The 26,910-nt window shown below is 36.1% G+C and overlaps 1 protein-coding gene across 6 annotated transcripts in view; it reads right to left on the reverse strand.

Moving 5' to 3' along the window:
* Positions 1 to 26,910, reverse strand: part of DIAPH2 (diaphanous related formin 2) — a 195,117-nt gene that overhangs the window by 47,599 nt on the left and 120,608 nt on the right. For 4 of the 6 annotated variants that reach the window (XM_062006303.1, XM_062006302.1, XM_062006299.1 and 1 more), the window contains 2 exons: positions 20,343 to 20,478; positions 5,865 to 5,960 (listed from right to left, as the gene is read on the reverse strand). In XM_062006303.1, coding sequence (XP_061862287.1) covers positions 5,865 to 5,960; positions 20,343 to 20,478 — 232 coding nt within the window. Of the gene's footprint in view, positions 1 to 3,941; positions 4,300 to 5,864; positions 5,961 to 20,342; positions 20,479 to 26,910 lie in introns of those variants that run through there. The other 2 variants (XM_062006301.1, XM_062006300.1) reach the window with 2 other exon arrangements.

Consider the following 26,910-nt stretch of genomic DNA (forward strand, 5'->3'; position numbering starts at 1 on the left):
GAAAAATAGTCTAGGGGTAGACTAGTCTACGTACCAGAGCAGGACCACCTAGAGTTCATAGGAAAAAAATGCAGAAAGGATGACTTCCACTCCAGTAACATACCTAATGGATTAACAGAAAATTGAAAGAAAAACCCCAGAAATCAGAGAGAAAATGAGAAGTTAACATAATGTAGATCTGATGAAGACTCCAGTGTCTTGTTTATTTTTAGACATCCATCCAGAAGACACTGTAGAGTGTCTATATGGTTTTTAAATAACAATATTATGTTATACGCTTTCATGAGAGGGTAGAAGAGGATGCGCTGATCCACACACTGATATACTACTTGTATTAGTCTCAAAATCTTATAGCCTATATCACTTTTTCCTCTAAAAAACAAATCAGAAGTGTAATATGCAGAGATCTTCTACCGAGACACACACAACAGATCATACCAAAGGTTATTTTCTGCAGTATACTTACAAGAGGACTAAACAAGATGAACTATTTCAAGGTTGGTGTCTTGTTTCTATAGAATATAGACCATTCAACTAGATCAGGTTGTGTAAAGCCCCGTCCAACTTGACCTTGAATGTTTTCAGGGATGGAGCATCTACCAACTCCTTGGGCAAACAGTGCCAGTGTTTCACTACCCTCATACTAAAAAGGCTCTTCCTCCTATCTAGTCTAAACCTACTCTTTTTTTTTTAGTTTACAACCATTACCCCTCATCCTATCCTACTAAAAAGTCTGTTCCTCAGTGCATGTCAGTAGTTTGAATGTTTCCTTAGACAGCAGAGAACCGTACAGCTCTATCTGGTTTGAATATTTCTGCGTTTTTCTTTCCTGGTATTTCTACATGCAAAAATATATTAAACTAAGAATACTGTAGTGGCATTTTCCCAGTTCTGCTGTAATTATAATGCATTGTTCCATGCTAAATCCCGAGAAAACTTAAACACAAATATAATTTCAAGATTTCTAAAGGACTGATAAAAAGCAAAACACTTAATGCTTTTTAACTTATTCTCTTGATACACATGCAATATTTTTATCTCCTATAAAGAACTTGCCTTCGCTATACTGCAGGTCACTCAGAAGCCAACACAGTTGCCTAAGTGCAGTGTTTCAGAATCTCCAAACATCTTCACTGGGCTGGGGTCAACACTGCCTGGCCAAATCTGAAGAGCCTTAAGAAAAATGACTGGAAGTTGGTTGGCTTCAGGCTGTCTGGTTGTTCAGCCAATTTCTGCCTGCAGGACACTCAGGACTTATGTACAGTTTGTTGCATGAAGAGCAGACCCTCTAGACAGTCTAAAGGTCTAGGCTAACCACAAAGTGACACTGAGTCACTTAAATTGTTACAGGCTTAAAAGGAAAAAACAAATCCAAGGCTGCACACAATGAACAAAGAGTAATATCACCACCACCTTCTTTTAAACCTATCACTCGCTTGACTTCATAATAAAACACAAGGGAGTGGGGCAGGAAGCCATTAGAGTGTTATTAACAAACTTTCCCCCATATAAGAAGTTTAAAATATTAAGAAACTATTGCAATTTAAAAAAATACAATTGTGTGAGGGCAAAAGTACTTCAGATAAAGTGTTGAAAAAAAGTTTCAACAAGTTCTCGTTAAAAGTGGCTAAGACAAAGATGGTACAGCACATGTAAATCCCCTAGATTCGAATTTTTTAATAATCAGGATTCTAAAATATATAAGTAAATAGAGAAGAGAGTAGTAAAACAAAAAAAGAAAAGTTACACTGTCAAGTCCAAACGTCCTCTGCCTCTTTTCTTTTGGCAGAGCTTTTCTGTCACTGTCAGTAATCTTTTTAGTCTCTCTCCAACAGGGACTGCTGGCCTCTACCTGTCCCTCTTTTGTTAGACACCCTGATTTAGATCCTTCATTCAACCTGTCATAGGTTATTAAACTAAAAACATCAGAAAAATAAAAAGACTTATGGCAATATACAACGACTGAGATTCTGGCTTCTCACACAATGTAACTAAACACTATTATATCAGGTATGCCAAGCTAAGAATCTCATTTTTTTCTTCATAATGCATCAAGAAAATCAGAAATTCCATTATTTTTTGTGTTATGTCATAACCTGTAGGGTGAATATTGCCTTGGCAGAAAGTAAACTAATTAAGTTGACACAGTCAAGATGACAATCAGTAATAAAAAACCTTGGACAGTCAGTGCTGAAAGTAAAGGACTGTCAATCCTTACACTACATGCCTAGAATGAAGTGGAAGAGAAAGCATCCCATCTGCAAAATAACCATTTTGACCTAATGTAAGTCATACACTGCCACAACAATTTTCACCTCTTTCCATTCATTATGTGTATATGTTAAAATACCTCCGTAAAAAGCACTGTAGAGATTTTTTCAGGTAGGAGTGTTTCACAATAACTGCACAACAACAACATCAGTGCTGACAGAGAAAATTCAGATGTCCAAATCCAAATTCAGTCAGCCTTATCTACCATTTATTATTGTTCATGTAGTTGGTAAATGAATGACTATCCTTTCTCCATGTGTGAAATGGCAAGTACCAACTTAGAAATTAGGCAAAGCAGCAGCAACATATACAAAGTCCAGAGTTCACAACAACAATTCTCTACATCTATCTATTTTGCACACTATGTCAACATGTGAACAATCTGATGCACACCAAGATCACAGAACCATTTGAAAGACAACTAATCATCTTCAACACTTGCTCCACAGAAGGGTAACACAATAACAGAAGTGAAAAAAATTACTCGAATACAATTCTTCCCCACACTTACAAGTCAGGAAGTGTTTTCAGAGTCTTGTTCCCTCCATACTGAAAGGTGGTGTCCATCTAAAAACCTGGAGAGTCCAGTCTAAGCAGGCTGGAGGTTCAAGTCTGCTTTAGTTCCTTTTTCCCTCCCATTCTCACTACCTCTCTTACACCCTGCTTTTAAGTAGAATTCCTCTGAAATATCAAATAAAAATATTTGCATACTACAAGCTGTTGCTTTCATGCTGAACTACCAGAATAATATATTACCTAATATTACTCCTTTAACTACAAAAACCCTAAACCAAGATGCAGACACAGTAAAAACAGATTATACCACAAATACCTATTTTTATATAGCTTTGGGACTGTTTATGGAGCTCTCTGGATTAAAGTAATTTGCTAAGATTTAATTTGAATGGTACTATAAATAGATCTTCCTTATACAACCCATATTTATATTTAGAAATAAAAGTAAACTTAACTCTCACAATAATGCCTTGATGGTAAAACCAGTGAATTCATTCATGATCCTTGTTTAGCTCTTGCTATTATAGCTGTGATAATTCTGAAGCATTTAGATCATATGTGTAAGTCTCATTAGTCCACGATTCCACTGTAAGCAAAGAACCTCCTTTATACAGCTGAGGTGGAAGACATGCCTTGAAGTACTCAGCTCCACAAAGTAAAATAACAAAAATTTAAGACATGTTGGCTGAATGTAACAATGGGAATATGACTTCTTTACCACAAGATGCTTAACAAGATGACAAAAAATGTTTAAAATACACACTGTTTTTTAAACGTGGAACTAGGATTTTTATAGTCTATTACAGATGTTTCTAACTAGGTAACAAATACTTGATAAAGATGATGACCCATTGTTCAACTGAAAAACACCAAACAAGGCTACTCAATCAGCATTTTATTTGAGTACAAAACACAATCTATTAAAAGTGCACCTACCACATTTACAGATTTTAACACTGATAAATCTTCTCATCAACTCACAGACAAACATGTCAAAAATCAGCTTATTTACAAAACTGCCACATACAAAATGATTTCAGTAAAGCAGGTATGCTTCGACTGAAGATTTTTATTTGAATATGTTTCAGGTAAATAAAGATTGCACATAAAAAACCTAACTAATTCTCAAGAATGTATTTAATGTAATCAATGCAAAAGTAAATATACAAGTCAGTCTTTAATTTTAAGTACAGCTATGTCTTCAAGCAGAAGACACAGAATACTTAAAACTATACTATTTCAATTAGAGCTCTGTTGAACTTCGATATTAAATAGGCATCTACTTTTTTTATTTAAAGCACATTTTAAATTAAAGGAAGTGTCTGAATGACATCTGAAAATAATGATAAGTCATTGTGAAGTGGTAATATTCCATCATCTCAACTTTTTATCTTGCAGAAGTTAAACGAGTGGTGGTAGCACTTTGGATGGCTTACATCAGAGGCTCAAATTAGATGCTGAACTTGAACAAGGGAGGTTCGTTCTTTTTTCTTTCACTCTGCAGGTGTACTGCTAATACAGAAACAGTAATGACAGTGCTGCAAATCTCAACTTCAGAAGTTCCTAAACTGTGTATACCATGCATCTCATTGTACTGATTTGATTTTGATGCACGGATTAAAAAACAACCCAAGATGTATTAAAAGACCAAATTAAATACTTGGTAAATATACTTTACACTGAAATCTGAAGCAGAAAGAACCTGCAAGTATGTTCCTTACAGCTATGCTCTTCCAGTAACAAAAGATTACAGAAATAACAGCACATAATATCACTGCCTTTGCAGTAGTTTGAATAAATAGGAGAGGGCAGGAATTATTAGCATTTCTGAGACAACGAAACTTAAATTTCACAGCAAAAACAGTTAATAGCTTAACAAAAAGAACTCAAAGTATAGTTAGCTTTGTGCAGGAATTTGCTTAAGCTAATACTGGAGAGAAAATATTCCCGAATCAGTCTTTAATAATATCATGCCCCAAGGCCAGAAAAAAAGGTCAGAGATAATTGGTGTAAAGCAGCATCGGACATACATTTTCAACTGGTATCCTGTGATGAATGCCACCTAATAGCATTCTTTATTATACTCTCATTCCAATAATAGCAAACGTGCAAAAAGCAAGTATATTTTTAGAAGAAGCAGCAGCAACATTTTTAGAAACTGTTTTCTAATTATTGTTTTATAGCTCCCATAAGCAAAGCAATCTATTGAAATGACAATCTCTATACTTAAAATCCAGTAGCTAGAAACAATAAAAATACAGGAATAAGTTTAGGAAAGAGAAATCACACAAACTTTTTCACGTTGAAAAGTCTATCTAAGAAAGAATACTTATGCCAAATAAATTTGCAACTGTATATTTTTAAGATTGCATTTTTTACTGTAAGGAATGCTATAAATAAAAAAAAATACAAAACATAGTATACTACCATGAGCTTTGATAAAAAGTAAATGCAAAGTAAACACAGTTCACAAACTGAATGCAACTGGCATTTTAGGTAGAGAACTGAAGAGAGGAAAGACTCCAGTTGCTTAGCCTCCTCTCAAATATTCTCACAACCAACTTAGCAAGGATGCAATCATTGCTCAGTCTAAACCAGAAACCAGACTAAACCCAGCACAATACTATTGTCTCTTTCAAGAAAGCAAAGCTACTTTATTGCAATACGCACACTGTAACTTCCAACCAAACCAGAACATATCTAAGATCTGTGCTTGAAGACTATCAGCTCTATGCTCAAACTCTTGCTGGTGTAAGAAGCTAGTATTTTTCACTGTGACATGTGCAATAAATTAATTATACTTATGGTTTAAAGGATTAAGATGAACATTGTGCAGCAATGTTTTAAATGTCATTTCAAAAGCAGCAGGAGCCCTTGTCTTATCTTAGAGCACACAGATATCTGAAGGTAGAGCTATCATGTTAAAAATCCAATCACAAAGAGCATGCTGAACTTTCAAAGAAGTTCAATGACCAACAGTAGCTCGATGGTTTTTAGTGAGAACTCTTGGGAAATCTTTGCAAAAACAACTTTTCTCCACTCAGTTTATAATTGAAGTTATAAAGAAAGCATCTTACCTTGTGGTCTTGGTGTTCGTTTCCTGCGATCTCTGAAGGCTGCTCCTGACTGCAAGGCCTCAAGCAGACTATCCATCACTCCTGTCTCATCACCCTCTGAGAACAACAGAAAAATAATATTAATCTCAATGAAACTGAAATAAGATTTTGGAAAGAAAAAATTGTTGTCAAGTTTACATAACGCTTCAAATATGAGATATAAACACTTTAATGGAATGGATGCTATGAGTGCTTCACGTATCACTGTCTAATTTGTGTCCACTGAGAAAAATTGATGCCAATCCTAATGTCCTCTCAACTTAAGAGAGGTTATCTTATGCATTTCTGATGATATCTTCAGCATGCACACAGCCAGCTGCTGATGAATGACTGCTGTTTTACTGTTGAACTCTTTTACGACTTTCCTGAAATAGAAGGGTCATCTCTTTTTGTTTTAATTAATGCACATGGAAAATCTGATCAAAGTGAATGAAACATTGTAGTACTGCAGGTATTTTTTATGTTGTCTCCCATCTTCATGATGCATTAAACCCTTGGGAAAAAAACCCCAACATTATCTATATGACATGAGAGAATACATATGTCATATGCTACACCTGTAACAATAAACCATGGACAATCTTTAGATAAGGTAAGGAAAGAACAAAGAGGGAAGAATCATGCAGTGAAAATAAGTGGTGTAACATTTCTTACACGCAGAATTCTACTTCTGCTAAGTATTTCTCTTGGTTTTTTTCCATATCCTTCAGTCTTTAAATCCTGGAATTTTTGGTTTATTACAGAAATCTGGGTAGAAACATTACTTCCTTTTTACATATTTAGGTTTTTAACTTCCTTTTCATTTCAGTGTGTTAGTTGATAGTAGAATTCAATAGTGTAAGAAGCAGAGGTTAAAGAACTGCAATGTTAGAAAACTTCTTTTTCTGTTCATGTCTGTTACAACCCATAACTAAACTATAGACTAGATTCAGCAGATCGGTAGACATTTTATTCACATCTCTAAGATTTCAAGTTAATGTAAATTTTGCCATCACAGAGTGGGAAGATAATTACTTTATGCAAAAGATTTACATTACAGTAAACCACTTCTGACTCACACAAAGTGTAGGAGGTTAAATGCACATTCAAGCTGTCAAATGTTCAAGTTTAAAAGCAGCTTATTAATGCAAAAGGTGTTCTTCTGTTTCTCTATTACATTTAGAATTATTAGACTAAATCCAGACCTGATACAAGAGCACACCAATCCTAAAACAGTACCTGCTTCTACATGATGATCATCACTGTAACTACTTGATAAATTTAAATTATACATCAACGTAATTTAAACCATTATGTATAATATACAACATGTACATAAGTTCTCTCTTGTGTAACATGAAAGGGAGCAGAGTAAGAGAAGCACCAGTAGAAGACTCTGAAATACCAGTTTTAATTACATTCTATCTAAAATCTTTATAAAACTAAGCTCCTGCAAAATAAATTAGCTTCTCTTGATTCACACTCAAATATACAAGGCCAGAATCTGGTCCAAAGCATATAGCAATTTTTTTTTTGTGCTCCTTACCCTACACATGTTTATTCATTGATTTGTTAGCTCTGTATTAAATTTATTTTCTAAATCAAAGGCCTGTGAACACACTTTGTCCAAATCAATACACATTCAGTTAGTCTGAAATGTCTAATGAATGTAACTGTAACACATAGAATCACTTAATATGTTAGAATATTTTATGCATACAAAAATTACAGTATGAGTCGACCTTCATTAAAAATAAGAGCTGGCAGAGTTTATTCAAAAAGACAAAAAACCCTTCAATACTTCATAAATTTTTATGCAGCTTTGCACTACTTTTTTGCTGAGTCTGCCACTCCACATGCTAATTACCACAACTGCTAAAAAAATAATCCTGGTTTTGAATATCAAAATCTACAATATAACAACACACGAATTAAGAATCACAGAATCTTAAGGGTTGGAAGGGACCTTGAAAGATCATCCAGTCCAACTCCCCTGACAGAGCAGGACCACCTAGAGTAGATCACACAGGAACTCATACAGGTGGGTTTTGAAAGTCTCTAGAGAAGGAGACTCCACCATCCATCTGGGCAGCCTGTTCCAGTGCTCCCTCACCTAAACAGGAAAAAAGTTTTTCCTTATACTTCTTTGGAACCTCTTATGTTCCAAGTTGTACCTGTTGCCCCTTGTCCTATCATTAGACATCACTGAGAACAGCCTGGCTCCATCCTCCTGACACCCACCCTTTGCATATGCAAATATTCGCATATTTGTATTTGCAGCTCCCTGTCTTTGAACTGAGGGGCCCAGAACTGGACACAATATTCCAGATGTGGTCTCATGAGGGTAGAGTAGAGGGGGAGGAGAACCTCTCTCGAACTACTGCCCACAGCCCTTCTGATACACCCCATGACGCCACTGTCCTCGGCCACGAGAGCACATTGCTGGGTCATGCTCATCCTGCTGTCCATCAGGATCCTCAGGCCCCTTTTCCCTACATTACTCTAAGAGTTCATTCCCCAACCTGTACTGGTACATTGGGTTGTTCTTTCCCAGATGCAACACTCTACACTTACTCTTGTTGAACTTTACTAGATTTTTCTCTGCCCAAATCTCCAGCCTGACCAGGTCTCATTGAATGGCAGCACAGTCTTCTGCTGTGTGAGCCACTCCCCCCAGTTTAGTATCATCAGCAAACTTGCTGACAGTGCCTTCTGTTCCCTCATCAAGGTCACTGATGAATATATTGACCAGTCCCAGTTCCAGCACTAACTATGTGGGGGTAGTTGAAATCCCTCATGTGAACCAGGGCCTTTGATTTTGAGGCTGCTACCAGCTGCCTGTAGAAGGCTTTATCAAACTCCCCATCCTGATCAGGTGGCATGTAATAGAGATCCACAACAGTGTCACACATGCTAGCCTGCCCCTTAATTCTAACCCATAAACTCTCAACTGGTCCCTCATCCTCACCTGGACAGAATTCAGTACATTCCAGTTGCTCTCTCACAAAAAGAGCAACTCCATCACCTTGCCCTGTTGGTCTGTCTTTCCTAAAAAGGACAGAGCCATCCATGATCACATTCCAGTCAACTGAGCTGTCCCACCATGTCCGGGTAATTGCCACCAGATTATAACTCCTTACCTGTACACAGGCTTCCAGCTCCTCCTATTTATTCCCCATGGTGCGTACATTGGTGTACAGGCATTTCAAGAAGGAAGCTGATCATCTAGGATTCACTGGCCTACCACCCTTAGGCTCAACTCTAGTGGGCCTGGTTTTATCCCCTTCCCCCTTCAAAATCAGTTTAAAGCCCTTTCTATGAGCCTCAATAACTCATTTGCAGGGATCCTTCCCCTTTGAGACAGATGGAATCCATCACCAAACCTGGCATCATGAAAATTTTGCCATGGTCAAAAAACCCAAAGTTGTTTTGGTGACACCAATCTCTGAGCCATCTGTTAATCAGGTGGGTTTTCCTTACTCATTCAGTATTCCCCCCAGCCATGAAAGGGATGGAGGAGAACACTACTTGTGCTCCTGAGCCATCTATCATTCCCCAAAATCTCCTGAGGTTCTTTTAATAGTCCTTTTTAATAACCTCACCAGTACCAACCTGCATTACCAACAGCAGGTAGTAGTCAGTTGGCCTCTCCAGATCAAGGAGGCTCCTGGCATCTCTAACCTGAGACCCAGGGAGGCAGCAGACCTCTCTGTGTGATGGATTGGGTCGACATATGGGGCCTTCAGCTCCCCTCAGAAGGGAGGTAGTCTTAAGGCATGATGATGCTGTAGAACATAGTGATGAGATTTTTAATTCCTCAAAGTGAAATTTATGCTAGGTTTGATCTCAGCACTGCATCTTAATCAAAGTTGTCAACTGATTAAGTGAAAACTGGACAAAGAACTGCGTTTTCAGTTAGCCTGAATTAAACAGCAATCTCAGCCCTTCCCCACAGTTCTTGCTTACAAACAGCTATCTCCCTGAATGGTCTTTTTTTTTCCCTTTAATACTACCTACAGCAACTTGTAAACATAGATCAGAAAAAAAGAAAAGACAAAAACTGCCAGAAGTTTCTGAAGTGAAAAACTTATTTCCAACAGAAATTGTAAGTGGAAATGAAGTATGTAATCCTTATTTCTCTTTTAGAGGTCTTACACTGCACACCAGGATATGGAGTTCAGCTGAAATGAATAATTTTTTTCATTATTCTTTCTTTTCTAAAGTGGTCCCAAGCATTAAAGAGACAGCAAATGTATGCAACACATGAAGAAACATTTGCAAGCTGTTTCTGTCTTTTGATTTGGCTCTGTAAGATTTTGATTAGCCTTAGCAAAGAGCCAGATTTGCTATAGGTACTAAAGAGAAACAAAAAGGTAAAAACCCCCCTTGATCATTAATTGCGATGTTAACTAAAAGCAGATTTAGTTTAGCATATTTGACACGTGTGCATTTCTGGAAGGTTACAGTAAGATCTGGCCTCTTACAAGTCTAACAATTTAGACCAGTGCTATTTGACAGATTTTGGCATTTTTAGATGTATTCTAGTGTAAGTGTGATCTTTATATTCATGAAGAAAACCGTCCTTCCAAAAAAATAATTGTTCACTTAAAATGTGTCAAGACACAAGTATATTAGAAAGCATCCAATTGATTGTAAAGTACTTCACAAAGAAGTAAATATCAGATAGAAACAAAGCATTTAATCTGTTTCCAGAACTTTATTTTTAAACTTCAGCTTTCCAAAGATAGATAACCTGTGCCAAATTCAAGTGGTTTTTTTATATTTCTATCCATAAGCAAATGGCATGTGGACATGGAATAACAATATTAACTTTAACAATTTTACATACTTCAAAACAAGGCAAGAGAATAAACATTTTCTGTAAAGGTAAAATTAATGTAAATGTGCCTTTGCATATACAATACTATTTCAAGGAAAACTGCAAGAGTATTACACAAGGAAATGGGCTCAACTTGCATGAGTGGAGGTTTATATTGGATATTAAAAAGAACTTTTTTTACAGAGAGGGTTATTAACCATTGGAAGGGGCTGTCCAGGGAGGTGGTGGAGTACTCATCCCTAGAAACACTTAAAAAGATGCATAGATGAAATGCTGAGGAATGTGGTTTAGTTTAGTGATGGGCTTGGCAGTGTGATGTTAGTGGTTGGACTTGATTTTAAAGGTCTTTCCCAACCATAATGATTCTATGATTCTACACAATCCTTAAACCTCCCTCTGTAAAACAAAATCAAGATTTAAAAAAATAATCCTTGATATATGAAGGACTGTTTCAAGCATACTTTTAGATAAATCCTCCTATCACTATCCCTTCTGTTTTGTATATATATTTCAGTTTTTTAATTGTCACCTTCCTTACATGTAAATCTCTCTTTGTCAAGTACTTAAATTGGGAAATACCAAGAAAAAAAATCAAGATCCTTTGCTGTTCTGTATGCCTTATGTTGCTTGCATCTCTGTGAGAATTTGTGTAAAAATAGTTCAGGTAGTTAACATAGTCCAGAGATAAAACTCATAAAGCATATTTTAGATGTTTATCCAACACACATCAGTATATGCAGCTGACATTTAACGTACCTCTGGAACACAGAAGGAATGATTAAAGTATTTTCATTTTTAAAATAATTGCTTGAAACAACCTGCTCTTGCATTGTTTTATGACTATATCTGACATAGATGTAGAACTAAGATTCCTCAGTATAGGTAGGTAATTTATTTTAACCTAATCTGTACACTGCTGAATTAACCATGACGATTGTGTTACAAAGGTAGAAAACAAATACTTGAGAATGATGAAGAATGTTTACTTTATCTTGTTTTTTCACGGAGCAAACGTAATCCTTCAACCTGCTTCCGTAGCCATTTTCTCCATTTCAACAGAGTTCCTCTGAAGCAGAGGAACCATTTCAACATGGAGATGAAGGTAAAATATTTCCCTTTGCTGTTACTGCCTGCAACTTATGCAACACAACCCTTGTTAGAATTTAAATCCTTTCTGAAAACGTTACATTTCTTTATCACTTCCTGACAAAACTCATCTAAACCTTAGAGACCTCAATATCCACACCTCCCAATATTAAATGGAAAAAATGTAATTTTCTATTTATAATTGATGTGATTAAAACAAAAATTGAAGTTGACAAAAATATAGAGGTATGATATAATTCTTTTGCTGTCCTGAGGAGCAATAAAAGCTACGCTGAGCCAGGACAACAGGTTTTACTGTCTTGTCTAATTATTTGTCTAAATTACTGCTGCTACAATTTCATATTGGAAACTGAAATGTGTTTAGTCTGCTGTGGTCAATGAAGCTTTTAAATCCATTCATGCAATTAGAAGAGCACTGCTGAAAGATCACACTAGAAAACATGTGGCAGTGGTACTCTGTTTTGGAGACTACACTGAACCATGAATGATAAACGTACAAAAAAACAGAACTTGGTTGAAATTGACTCTACATAAAGACGGGAATACTTAACTTCTTATGTTGCCTCTGATTCAGTAGGCATGTTTAACTTGCAGTAGTATCTGGCTCTGATGGTTTCAACTTCCTGGGAATTTTTTTCTCCTCTAAACAATTGTACAAAATTGGCCTAAAAATAGGTCCTTACCTTCTTCAATAAGACAAGCAATAATTTCTCTGAAGCCAAGCTCACTTCTTATGAGCCATTTTTAAAAGTCTTTTACTCCTTTATTTTCTTCAGTGTATTGAGATATTTTAACTTTCTTTACTCTCCCCTCATTACAGAATACAAAGAGTAGATTTAAGTGAGGTTTTATCTAAACATTGCCTCCGAATGCCAGTTGTATTTCCATGCACTGAACAGTCACGTTTTTCCCAGCTCAAACCGTTCAGAGAAGGGACTCAAGAATGTAACATTCTGATTTAGATTGGAAGGACTGGAAACTTGGGGAGACCAACTTTAGTTTCTTCTGTGGCCTCTCTTGCAAAAAGTTTTACCTCAGCCTTTAGCATATTATCATTTATCAAAAAGGCAGGAATAAGCACCTTCCAGCAGACTTTTTCAGAGCTTTTATGATAACTGCTTTTTCAGTTTGCACTAAAATTGAGGCTATTTTTGATTAGAACATTTTAGAAAAAGTTCCAATAACTACTGCTTTTCTTAAACACAAGAACAGTGGCAGCACTATGGAATAGCAAAATAGCCTAGGTTTTTAAAACTATTTGAATGACTTAGGATTCCAGAAACTGCAGTTCACTTGAAGCCACAACAGAGCTCAGCTCAATGCCTCCAGATAGAGACTCACCTTCCATCTACCTCGTTTCTTCTGATCACACACATAGCCAAGGCTCCAAGAGGCCCTGGGAATATGCTCGTCTTTGAGCAGCATGTTGCTGCCTTTCCTTTTACTTGTCTGCACTGAGTACAAGAATACTCATATATTGTACTGACTCAAATTTTCTAGAAAAAGCAATATCCACAAGTACTTCACACAATATCCTGTATTCATTATTTTAAATATACTAACCATAAACTAAACTAAATATTTGGCAAAGGTTTACAGGAACTTGCCAGGAAATTTTTCATAAGTTTCTTCCACTACTGAAAGAGTTCACTCAAATACCACATTAGGTAACACATGCTGTCCACCTCCATGCTTCTACATATGGGTTCAAAATGACACTTTTTTTCACATCTTGCACTATTCTGCTTTGTTTCAAACTTGTACCTTCCATAAGTCTATTATGTGTCCTCTATAAACTCTTAAATAAGACTTTTTTATTCATAATCAATAGGATAATTTTTATATGCAATATATTCACTTGAAAGAGTCCATTTTCAGTGTCTTTTGCAAAGTATGTTTTTCTTTTATCCTCATATATTTGCATTTTATTGATTTGGTAAATTCATTTTGCATCCGTAATAAATATCTTCAGGAAACAGTTTGTCAGCATTTTGCATTAGAATGCAGTCTCATGACTGTTATTTTCTTTTTAACTAAAAGAGAATAAGTTAGGACGGTGTGACTGGTAAGTGAACCTATACCTCACATCAGTTTACAAAACAAGGTAAGTCCTTGCTTACATACCAATTAAGCTCACCGTTTATGATAATCTGATCTGAGGCTTACATAAAGTTAATGGAATAAGAAAATATGTGCTTTGCTATACTAGTGAGTTATTAAAAACATTTTTTGAAATGCTCACACTTTTTCTTTTTTTAGAAAATGTCACCATGGTCAAGGTCTACTTCAGCAGGAATGTGTTTACACATTGAAATAAAAGTTCAAACTTAAAACTATGCTGTACAAGGATAACTTTTGAAATATCAGCATCTGTTTTTCTTCTGTGTATGAAGAATAGATGCTCATTACAGAGACAGTGCAGCAAGCTATTGATAATGTATGTAAAACCCCTTTGTAAAACATTGTCTACCTTGTACAGACAATATTATACTATATTCTATACAACTGCCAATCACAACCATGTGACTCAGCACATAAACCCCTCAGCCTCTTATTGCCATAGCTTTTATTTACTTTCTCTTCCTCCTGTTGAACCATAGGAGGCATGGAATTAACTGTAGAACACTCAAGAGTCTACTGATGATAAAAAAAAACATTGTCCCTTCTATTTTTGGAAATGGAAGAGAAATAAAAGGGATTTTTAATTAGCTCTGCCCCTTACTGTTGCAGAGCTGTCATTGGTTTTGCACCTGGGTTCAAACATTTCATTGATTTTCTCACCTGCAGCAGATTTTGCACAACCTCCTCTGGTCCCTGGGAAGCTTCTCTGTCACCACTGGGTGGCAAATCTTTCCTCAAGCCACCACACATCTGAACTGGATTTCTGTGCAGCCATTTCTGTTAATGGAGGAGCAACTGCAATGGTGGCCCCTCCCCTGTCAGAAGTTGCTCAAAACTTTCCCTGGTTCTAAGTCAGACCCCACCACTGGGAGCCACTGCAATCGCTTTTTGAGTAGAGAAAGCTGGAGAGGAAGAGTTGGAGGTGGTAGAAGCAGTGGGATGAGAGAGAAGCAACCATGCAGAGCCTAAAGTCAGTGACGGAAGAGACAGGGAGGTGTGCCAGAGCAGAGACTCTCCTGCACCCTGTGTGAGACAGTAAGCTGACTCCCTGCAACCCATGGATAGTTATGGCAAAGTTGATCCTGCGGCTCATGGAGGAGCCCATGCCAGAGGAGGTGGCTGTGTCCAGAGAGGGTTAAGACCCTGCAGGGAGGAGGCATTGGAGTAGAATGTGCCTGGAGTTCTGCTGCTGCAGAGGAGACCCCCAGGGAGGAGTTTGTGCATAGCTGCAGCCCTTAGGAAGGACTCAAGCCAGAGAGGTTTGTTAAGGACTCTATCCCGTGGAAGGTATTCATGTTGGAGCATGGGAACAATGTGAGGAGTCCTCATCCTCTGAGGAGGAAGGGATGGCAGACATTATTTGTGATGGACTGACTGCATCCCCCATTCCCCACCCCCCAACCTGCTCATAGAGAGGAGGTAGAGATACTAGGAGCAGGGAGCTAAGCCTGCGAAAAAGGGAGAGGTAAGGGGAAGGAGATCTTAAATGGAGTTGCTATATTTTTCTCATCATCCTGCTCTGGTTTTGTTTTCCATCTGTTATGTTTCTAGTCGGTGGTGGATTAAACTGTTCTTATTTTCTGAAGTTGAATCTGTTTTGCCTGGAACGATAACTGGCAATGAATCCTTTTCTCCCTCCAAAAGGCCTTTGGTTATCTTTTCTCCTTCCATCTCACTGAGGCTCCCACCACCCTACAGGAGCTGTGAGTATGTGGGGGAGGTGAGTGAGTGGCTACCTGGTGCTTTGTTACCTTCCAGGCTGGAATCACAACAGAGATCATTTCTCACATAGATATTTCAAGATACGGAATAAATCACATTTTGATTGAGTTCTTTCAGGTTTAATCTAAGAGCAAAAACAAGCTCTTAATTAGGAATGATACTAAAACAACAAAAAGCACAAATTAATTAATGTCATAGTATCATCAAGTTTTGCAATTTATTTTTATTTTTTCTGTAAATCAGGCACATAGCAAAAATGGTTTTATACCAGCTTTGCCAGCCAGATGAAAGAGCGTAGTAGAATTTGCCTTCACGCTTCTTCTCCTGTAAAAAAATAATCATCACCCAATATGAAAGCTACAGCTAAGCCAGGACAATAAGTTTTACTGTTTTGTCTAACTATTTTTCTAAATTACTGCTGCTACAGTTTAATTGAAATGCAGCAGTATTACTCCTGGGGGCCTCATTCTGAATGGACTTATGCCCCTTGCAAAGATGATACTCACTAAACTTAAAAAATAATGCTTTATTGTAGATCATTTAGTAACAAATGGGTAGACATTGCCTCTGTGTTGGAAGGAAAAGATTGCACAGAACAAAATGAAAGAAAAATTACTATATGATACCTAAAGAATTAAATGCATCTGTAATCCAGTTCTATTACTCTTGGAAGGCCATATTTCAGTTACAACACTAAGCAAATTTTCAGTTATGTCATTGTATGTCTGCTAATTTTCTTCTAAAGATTGCTTATAGCTGAAGAATTGTTCTAATATTTTAGGGAAGGAACCAGTCTTGGAAACTCTTATTGAGGAAGGGGAAGGCCTTACACTCTATCCATGACATACCATAAACTAATAAACTATAGAATGTAAATAAAACTCAAGTTTTATCACTCCAGGTAATCCAGGAAATCACTAGCCAATATATAAATTCAAAGGATTAAGGCTGAAACATTTATGAAACATTAATATATCTTGTGATAAACTTGGTATGGATTTCTGCTTATGCTGAAGGACACAGAAGGAAGACACAGCAGTCACGAAAGCACAGAATCATTAGAAATCTGTAGTAAAAGTAAACTTCGTGAATTGTATGTTACAAAAGTCAATGCAAGTGCAACAATAGTTCAAGGAAACACAACAGACTTATTGCTGATACAAGTATATGCTAGTTTAAACAAATGGCTTTGAATTCTTATGTAAGAGTACTTGAGAAGAGAAAGTAGGAATATCCATCAACCACTTACATAGAACTCATTTGCATTATCTTCATCTGCATTAGGGGAAAATGTTAATATGTCTTCAAAACAATTAATTCAATACTAATTGGGACTGAGGAAGCTCGTTCTATCTTTTATCCTAACACTGGTAGTTAAAAGGTGATTTTAATTGCCATAGTAATCAGATATAATGAAGAGCAAAACTGTTTCTGATTAAATAACATTTGCATCAGAATTGCTGTTATATGCTTTTCAGCTTCTAGAAAGCTGTCTTCATTTTTTTTTCTCTTGTTCAGATATGCACATGGAAGCAATGCTGCAAGAATTTTGCAGATGTTAAGTCAGATGGAAGTCATGAAAGACTTATAAATGTATCATAGCCTAGTCTGCTACAGTACTCAAAAAATAGGAAACACTGCTGAAAAATAACTATAAAGAATGTTCTCTTTCCATAGAGCTAGTGAATGCTAAAGAGAAGGGACTGTTAAGCCCTTTTCCTACACAATTCCTCTCCCATAGAGGGGAAGAGCAGTTCATGACTAACATCTCTAGGTGTGCAGTTAAGTAATTTAATTCTTTCTGTCTCCATATTTCACCAGGAAAAAAGGCACATGGAAGTACATTACTAGTCCAGGAAATATAAAAAACAGATGCATAAATAAAAGCAATGCAAGAACACCAAAAAGAAGCAAATATTCCCAATCTCTACAGCTACAACTGAGGTGAAGCTGGTGATTGCCTGGAAGTAACAAGTACAACAGTTACTATGGTTTTGACTGCAACCAGATTGGCTGCACAACAGTCAACAGTGAGAGTTGTTCAGGAATATGTAACAGGAAAGATGTATTAAAAGTATTAATTTTTTTCATTTTAGAGATCATGTCTCACTATAAAATGGTTTAAGGAGTAGTTTTAAATCAATGATATATGAAATAAGTTTAAAATTTATTCTGAGAAACATAAATGCAAGAGTAGAATTCCATGACAATATAAAAATCTACTCAGCCAAATTCAATCCATGACAAGAATTTTATTAACCTTTGTAAATTAGAATTTTCAACCAGTCTTTACCACCACTTTTAGATGGATACTAATATCTAATATTTTTCAGGAATGCTGAAACATGTTCCCTAAGTTGAGCACCACACAATGCCTTGTCCATCATCTTGCTTTTATATAAAGTCAAAAGTTGCCTTTGACTCAAGCTATTACACACCCCTTTATCCAAAACTTCTCCTTTGTGTCAAAAACTTTATTACAAATAATGTTATATCCATTTACTGTAACTGAAGAAACAACTTCCAATAAAAAAACATGACTTTAAGATAAACCATAGGCTCAAAAGATCTCAGTGTCATTTAGCATCTATTCTTGTTTAACTAAGAACCACATAACATTTCTGTATGTACTAACGTGCTTATTTACAAAAATAACATACACTGATATAATGAAGTTTTCTTTAGGCAAAGAGAAATGTAAATGCGGGATAAGTTGTATGCTGGTTTTGTCACCATCACCTGTTTGAATTACGTAATTTTCTATGATGCTGCCCTGTGTAAATCATGTCAAAGTTCATACGCAAGTGAGAGCTTGTCTATATTTTTACATTCCTCTTCACACATTTTAGAATGTTTACATAGCACAAAAACACCAAAGGGATTAACCTGGTCTTTAAAATACTGTCAACACTGAGGCTACTTCATAACTATGTATTATATAGGACAGCTCTTGATTCTGGACACACTGAAATTTGCTGCTCTCATACACACCATGAAAAATATATTAATTGTAATATTTAATTATTTCTAATTAATTCTAATCTGGATTCTCCAGTGGCTAAAAAGAAGTTGCATCTGCAAAACCAGGTAAGAGCAAAATATTCTTATTATAGAACTATACACTAGAAGACCAGAAAATGCAGGAACCCTATTGCTCTGACCTGAAAGATTGTAGCAATGCATTAAAATTTTATTCTTGAACATATAGTCAGAGAAATAACTGAAAGCAAGTTTGGTTAAAACACCCTTTGGGTGAAAATCACCTTGTCAAAATGACAGCTTGAGAGGACATCTGCCTCTCTCCTCTAAGTGTTCCATGTCACATTCACTTAGACAAATTTACCAAGTGTTTATATAAGCAGCAATGAGCATACAGCAGCATATGTATCAAGAAAAAAAAAATGGTTATTTGGCCAAAACAATTAATTGAATACCCATGCTATGATATCCAGTCGAGATGGAGCCATCCCCCTGCCTCCTGCCATGGCAATGGAGCTGTAATTTGTGCAATGGATATTGCAATATCTTTAACAATTGGAAAAAAACCCATACAAATATTCAAATAACTTAGTGTCATATTTGCAGTTTCAATTAAAAAAATATAATGCAAAATTAATCTTTAGTTGTATCTGTTGACAGCAAAAATCAGTACACTGAGGCATCTACGTCACTGCTAGGCATGGTCCACTCCTGATCTGCTTAAGAAATTAAGAGCTGTAGACAGGTGTGCTCTCACTGACTCAGCTGACTTCCTCTGTCCTGCTGGTCACACTGTTTCTAATACAAGCCAGATGACATTGGCCTTCTTGGTATGTTGCTGGCTCATTATCAGCTGCTGTCGATCAACATCCCCAGGCCCTTTTCCCTTGGACAGACAGCTTTCCAGCCACATCTCTCCAAGCCTGTAGTATTGCCTGGGGTTGCTGTGGCCCAAGTGCAGGACCCAGCACTTGGCGTTGTTGAATCTCATATAATTAGAACCTGAACAAATAATTGCAGCCTCAAGTAACTTCTTTCACAATCCAATGTACGGTTTTATCTTCTGGAGTCGAAGAGGTAAAGAATAAAGCCTGGATTTTACAACCATCTGGAAATTTACAGAGCATCAATACGAGGACCATCTGATTCCTCCTGTTTTCTTACTTTCCTCTCTCTTTGGGTGGTCTCATACAAAATTGAATATTCTCATAGCTGACAATCTCAACATTGTTTTTTATCATGCTGAAATGTCACTCCGTACTAAGACTCCAAGCCCAACTAGATTTACCATCTCCTAATAGGACTGTTGGGAAAATATCCATTATAACATGGAGCCTCCAAACCCAAAAAGAACAATGTTAATTGTCACACTACCTTCATTATAGAGATGTTTACAGAATGAAATTAACAACAAAGAAAGTAAGATACTACTTCTTGCAAGTAAATCCATATTAAAAAAATCAATTAACTGCTGCAAATGAAAACAAGCCGATAATTCACAACAAAACTCCTTGAAAGGAACATCTCACATCCTAAGTGGCAGTTACAGAATTAACACGATCACTGAAAGTTAACCTTTTTTTGAGCTTTCAAAACAGCAAGTATTTTTCATATCATTCAGGAATAGTCTTCAGTTTGTTACTTCTCACTTTTTCTTTTAGCAAATCTTTTGACTAAAAATGATGTCTTACCTTTGTTCATATCAATCAATGGTGACTTCTTATTCTGTCGCATCAGTCTATCTTGTTCAGCCTTTTCTTTTGCCAATTTGGCTCTCTTCATTTTCTCCTCCATTTCTCTTCTTTTGTTGTTTTCTTTTATTGCATCCTGAATTAGATAAAATGAACATAGACATTTATATAGTGAGTAAAGCCAGACAAAATAACAAAAATAACCTTGTTTGCACATACAGCATTTATGGCTACTACTCCAAGCACCTTCAGAAAGCTTAAAGAGAACATAATTTAATATACTATTTTTACACAGTAGCATTGTCAGATAATCAGAAGAATGAAAACTGAAATAGCTTTATAGTGAATGAAAAAGTTCCATATTTTTCATCAGCATCATGTTTATATTTTTTTTTCTGTTATGAAAGTAAGTCTCAATTAAACCTTTATCTTGCTTTTGAGAGGGTGAGGATGTACCCAAGTTTCCACCACAATAGAATTATAAGAAACTATAACTCTTAGTAAAATTTTAGCTACAATTTCTTAACTATTTTTGTTGAACTAGTCAAAGCAGTCTGGATCACTGAAATGTAAAAAACATATTAAAACTAATGAAAAACAGTTGAATTTATAGATGAAAACTCCAATTCTAAAGTCTCTGTGTCAAGAGGTTACACAGCTACCAAATTAAAAACAACCAACCACTGTGCATCATCTTGCCTGCAACTGGTCTAGAAGACATCCTCCATTTCCAAAGGACAAGAATCTCTATTTCTTGCTGTAGTGGACTGATCATTCTGGATGCCAGACCCCCACCTAGCCAGTCTGTTACCCTCCTCAACAGCATGGGGGCAGAATAAGATTAAGGAATTCAATTAAATCCATCATGATAGAATTTCATTTTGTGCCACAGATAGACATGATAAATGTTAGGGATAATATTCTTAATTGTATGTACAACAGCTACAAATGCATCGCTCCCTTTCCTCTCCCAACTCATAGAATGTTAACATCCTCTGCCTACAAGTACTGTAGATCTGGCCTTCAGGTGATTGTGGAAATCCCAACACATTTTGTCCAACAAGCAGTAACAACGGTAAAGAAGATAATGGATAAAGAAAGGTCCAGAACTATCACAGGAAATGCTCATTAATGATGCTTCAGCTTAAGAGCTGAACAGCCAATACTGGCTAAGCACAGGCAACAGAAAAACGGTTTTCATGTAACAGTATATTTCCTATACAATTTAACCATGCCTTAAAAACTAGGAAAAATAATATATGTATACAAATACAAAGAAGAAGATTGCTTTGTGGAGGTCTTTCTAAATATCTGAGGCAAAGTTTCAGTTATCATGCCACAAGTAAAATTTTCTTAAGAGACTTGGGGCAGACTCAAATTACACAGTTTTCTATATTCCATAGAAATGACATTTCAAATGTTTATACATGGAGGTAACTATTCACCTTACTGTATAGATTCTAGGAAAAAACTATGGACAACAACTGTCACTTCCAAATTTAAGTCTTAAGATTTATATAAATTCTATCAGTATTTGGTAATCAGGATGCCAAATGCCCCCAAATAAATATTCACTCACGCAAAGGACACATATTTCAGTCCGCATACACCATTTCAAGTGTTTACTGAGGAAAAATGCTACATGTAGCACTTAGTAGATGATACTGTTTTGCAGAGATCTTGGATACAGTTACTCGTGATGTTACTTGTGGATGCACTTGAAAACTGGACCAGGACCTGCATTTACTGTACCATCTCATAACCCATCTGACTGAGAAACACCTCTTTTTTTCAGGAAAAAGAAAAGAGAATTAAAAGAGAAAAATCAATGTTTTATTGTTTCTGTTTTTGGACAGTTCTGTCTCTGCCCATTCAATCACATTTGACAGAGATTTCATTTTACTGCAACTTCACAGGCTGTAATGAAAGCAAATGCCCACAATCTTATAAGGGAAAGTAAATAAGAACTGTCATGGCTGAACTAGTAGCCCACTAGCCATTGACATACTATGATTAGATCATAGATCCTGTCACATTTTCTAACAGGAAGACTACAGTAGACTGAACTAAACAAACTCTAAAATTATTGTATCTGACAACGCACTTTGAGCCAGACTCTTGGAGTCCTAGCTAAAGCAAAATTATATGAAAATATAGATTGTAGTTCATACAATATGCTGGCTACCTATGATTCAAACAAAAAACATTCAAAGTAAAGGTTTAATCTTCCAGAAGATCAGTAAGATAACAAAATACTGATAGCTGTGTCTGAGAGTGACTGTGCCCATCTATCTACACCCATCCCATCATTTACATGAGTATCTACATGCAAACAAAAGGAAGTAAAACAGAAAATGCAGCACAGGAAGCACAGAGGGGTCCACTATTTTTCAAAATGCACATTTCCTAGTATTTGATTTTCTTCTAGGCTGTAAATGTTTTGATATTACCACATATAGTCTCTTTCCAGAGACCATAAAGGAAGAGTCCGAGACAGCAAGAAAAAATTCACTAAGCTATTACCTGAAATAACACAGCTTTTTCAAAATAACCTGTAACTAACACAACTACAGATTGCAGCAGAAGGGCATGAACACCCAGCGCTTCCTGCAGTGGTCAAACAGGGCACTCTACAAAGCATAAGAAAAAAACTCCAGCAGGGCATCACACCAACATGTCTCAGAGCCCTTGGGCCCTAGACTGGCTGTTTCAGAATTACGAGTGCAACGTAGCACAGCACACATACAGCTTAAGACACACTTTCAAAGCAACACAAAAGAGTTACTTAATAGGAAAAGAGTGTCTTATTCACTCTTAACTTTGCTGTAGTACTCCAGTAACTGCTTGGTAACAGCTTTGGTATTTCTGATTATTTTTCAGTGGATTCACTCCTAGCATCCTCAATACTCTTCAATCTCCTACTCACCCAAATAATTTTGTGCCACGTTCCTTGAAATTTGACATACGTTCTTTTCATCTATATATCAATTCCAAATGAATAGTGTGAAAAAGGAATGGGATGATCTGTTCGAATCCCCATGCATGCAATCCGTTTCCTTCATAAATATCTCAGAACCAAACCACCAAGAATATATACATTCATTGTTACTCTCCATCAGGCAATCCATCTCTTAACCATTTCATATTTTTAAATGTTACTACTGTACATTTAGCCAGAGTTGGATGAAAGCCTGAAAGAAATTAGTTGCAAGAATATATTCCCAATTGTTTTCAAGTTGTTTGAAAGCAAATTAAATATATGTATTTGTCTGTATTTATAAACTTACTTTATATTTTAATTAATATCACTAAAAATTTGATCATGGTATTTCAAAGCTGATTGAAGATTACTCTAAAAGTAAATATAATTTTGACCCAGATAGAATGTAGTTTCTGCATTAATTGCCCTGCCCGAATTATACCACCAATCCTTTAAGTTTTATTTTTCACAGTTTTGCTGCAAACGATTAATCTTCTCTCTCATGCAACTTCAATGACTTCATTATATCCTATTTCCTCACTTTCTAGACCTCTAGACTGTGGACAAGTCTAACAATTTCAAATCTAAAGGTGACATAATTCTGCACCTGCCTTACCACAGTCTTACTTGGGCCTCATCAATCTAAAGCCTTAGGTTAAATGAAATCAGGACATCTTCTCATGTGTTCATCTCTTCTTGGTATACTTCTCTATATCTATTCTCTTCCAGACTCCTGAGTTTCAGTGGACTACTGCTAATACAGAACAGTGATACTTTGGGTTATCAGCAGTTTTTTTACTGCAATGGAACTCAACAGCAAGCAAGTACTTAGTAGTGTTCATAGGTGTACACTGCACAACTGTATTTATTCCCTAACTGAAGTATAAAACAAAACTAACAGCTGCTAGTCAGAGAAATGTCAAAAAGCAAGAAGTAATCCATAATTAAAATAAATGCTTTCCCAACAGCTTTAGAAGATATTTTGAAAGTTGTTCATCTAGGTACCGTCTTCTCAAAACACTTAAGTATGAGCAAAATCTGCAATCACTATGAAGTGAATCTGACAAGTTTCTTAACGTATACAATTCCCTTTTTGTTGTGTTATTCTTGACCCTCTGAATGTTTGGTTGATGTCTAAGAGCATGCAGTTTAGCTTAATTCAACTGCAAATTAAAAGTTAGAGAAAGCCTGAGTTTGTTTTGGTTTTGTTTTTAGTTTTGTTTTTATTAAACTATTGTCTCTCCCAGCAAAGAAATAGATTCAGCAAGGATTATCTCTTGTTAAAGAAGCTAGCTGAAGGGGTGCATAGCTTGATGTTCCCTCTTGTGTTTACCAGGATTCATTGAAGTAAGGCTCTTGTACTGAGGACTGTCAGTTTATAGACACCTTCCTTAAGCAGCAAATAAAAAATTTATGTACCTCTTGCATTCTGTACATATCTTAAGTTTTGACAGAGAAACAGATATTCGCACACCACCATGGTTGTAAATAGACTCTCAAAGGTAAATTATTAAAAACAAGAAGAAAACAAACTGTAATGCTCAAATCTCCTTGGATATTAAAGATGCAGTTCACTACAAAGCGGTCATGCACCAATAATGAGGGCTGCCTGTGATCCCTCAGGCCTTCCCTAAATTTGCCTTGCAACTGCAAAATATGTGAACTGAAGTTCCATCAGGGAAAAAAAAAATCTCTTCCAGTCATAACTCATTAGGAATGACAAGCTCAGATTAACTGGAAATTAATCTACAGAAATAACATTAAAATAAAGCAGATTGAGCAATCAGTTTACATGTAAAAGAAAGATCTTCCATGAGTATTCCTTGGAGGATAACATACTCAAATAGATTGTTATCCTCATGAAAATAATCAAAAAGAGATGCAACGAGCTGGTATTAAAGAAGAACAGATAAATTGAATTTCCTGATGGGTGGTCATGAAACAGTAAGTAGAAAAGACAATGTTTGGGATACTGCCCCATGATTCGTGCATCAGGGCCATCACATTTGACATGACTTGTCTTTAGCATGCCATTACAGACTAAGATTTTTGGCAACTGTAGCTGCAGTTGGACTTTCAGGTAGCGGGAAGAGTTTGAGATTGTTTTAATACTTCCTTTAAATCAGTATTTATATATATATATATATATATATATATCTCAGAATAAATACATATGCCTAATTCAGATTACTCCTGTGAGAGACAAGAGAGCTGAAACACACACATAGTAACAACTCTGTATTAATGTAATTACAAAAAAAAAACCTCAAAGAAAACCCAGTAAACAAATGTTATCTGTTTTGAGTATAATGTGAGCAAAGAAACTAAGGCCCACAGCAAGTTAATTACTGTTTTGTTCAAAAAATGAAACTTCTGGATCAAGGAAGAGACAAATTTCATCATTGTGCTAGCACAATCCTTTAGATTCTTTAATAAAAATTTACTCCAAGGTAAATCTAAGGTTGTGTAGCATTGCACTCCACACAAATGATAAATGTGAAAGAAACCCATCATTGAAGGGATATACTTATTCATCTGCAATCTCTTCCTTGAGGTTTCTTACACTTTCCATTTCATGCTTCATATTATATTTTGACAGAATAATCCAATTCTATTAGCCTGCTTTGGATTTTTCTAAACGTGATAAGCAAGCAAATTTGAACTTAAGGAAGTGAATGAGCTGTAATTTACTACAACATCAGCAAGCTAATTGAAGATGCAATAATGCAGTGATCAATCTGAAGTCATAATTAAGACAAATATGGATTCGAATTATCAAATTATCTTAATAAGATACATGAACAAACAGAATGATGAGGATAAGACTGTATGAAACATCCCCACGGAGGTTTTCATATAATCCATAAAAGAAATCACTAAGGTACCGACACTTTTAGGCTACAGATGCTTGTATCTCCTATGGAAGGGTCTCTTTTAGACTTAGAATCTTGCCAAAGGGAGTCACTTAGAGTGGGTAATGAAGCCTGCTCGTTTACAAGAGGTTTTCAGCATCTGGGTGACATTCACATCTTTTGACAATTGCGACAGTCAAAATCCCAAACTATACCTGCTCTCCAGAGTGGAATGAAGACTCAAAATCCTTATTAAAATAATATAAGCTTCCAAAATAATGTCTGGGAATAATGACATTAAGGAGTTGGACTCACTGACATGAGAACCAAGTAGAGAGAGTTTAAAACTATCAAATGGAAAATTCTGAAGAAATGTTTTCAATCCTCTTCCTTTTCAAGATTAGGAAACTTAACTGCATAGTTTCCTCTAGACCATGTTTTCCCATATTACTTCTGAAAATATTGCTTAATCAAAAGCATCCCTACCACGAAACATGACATCCATTCCTTTTACTCCATCCACAAGCACAGAAACAAGTTAGACTTGTTGGAAACAAATCCTAATCCCATCTATGCTATCACTTCTACACTTGTCTATCTTTAAGTGCGTGTAAATGCAGTGTACTGTAATCCATCTTAACTTCTGATATTTATTTTTACATATTTTGGATCTCTTCCTGGAGAAATGTTATCCTTACTTTTTATATAATCAATAAAGTAGCTACTTATCTAGCAG

Source organism: Colius striatus, chromosome 13 (assembly GCF_028858725.1).
Source record: "Colius striatus isolate bColStr4 chromosome 13, bColStr4.1.hap1, whole genome shotgun sequence".
Taxonomy (NCBI): Eukaryota; Metazoa; Chordata; class Aves; order Coliiformes; family Coliidae; genus Colius; species Colius striatus.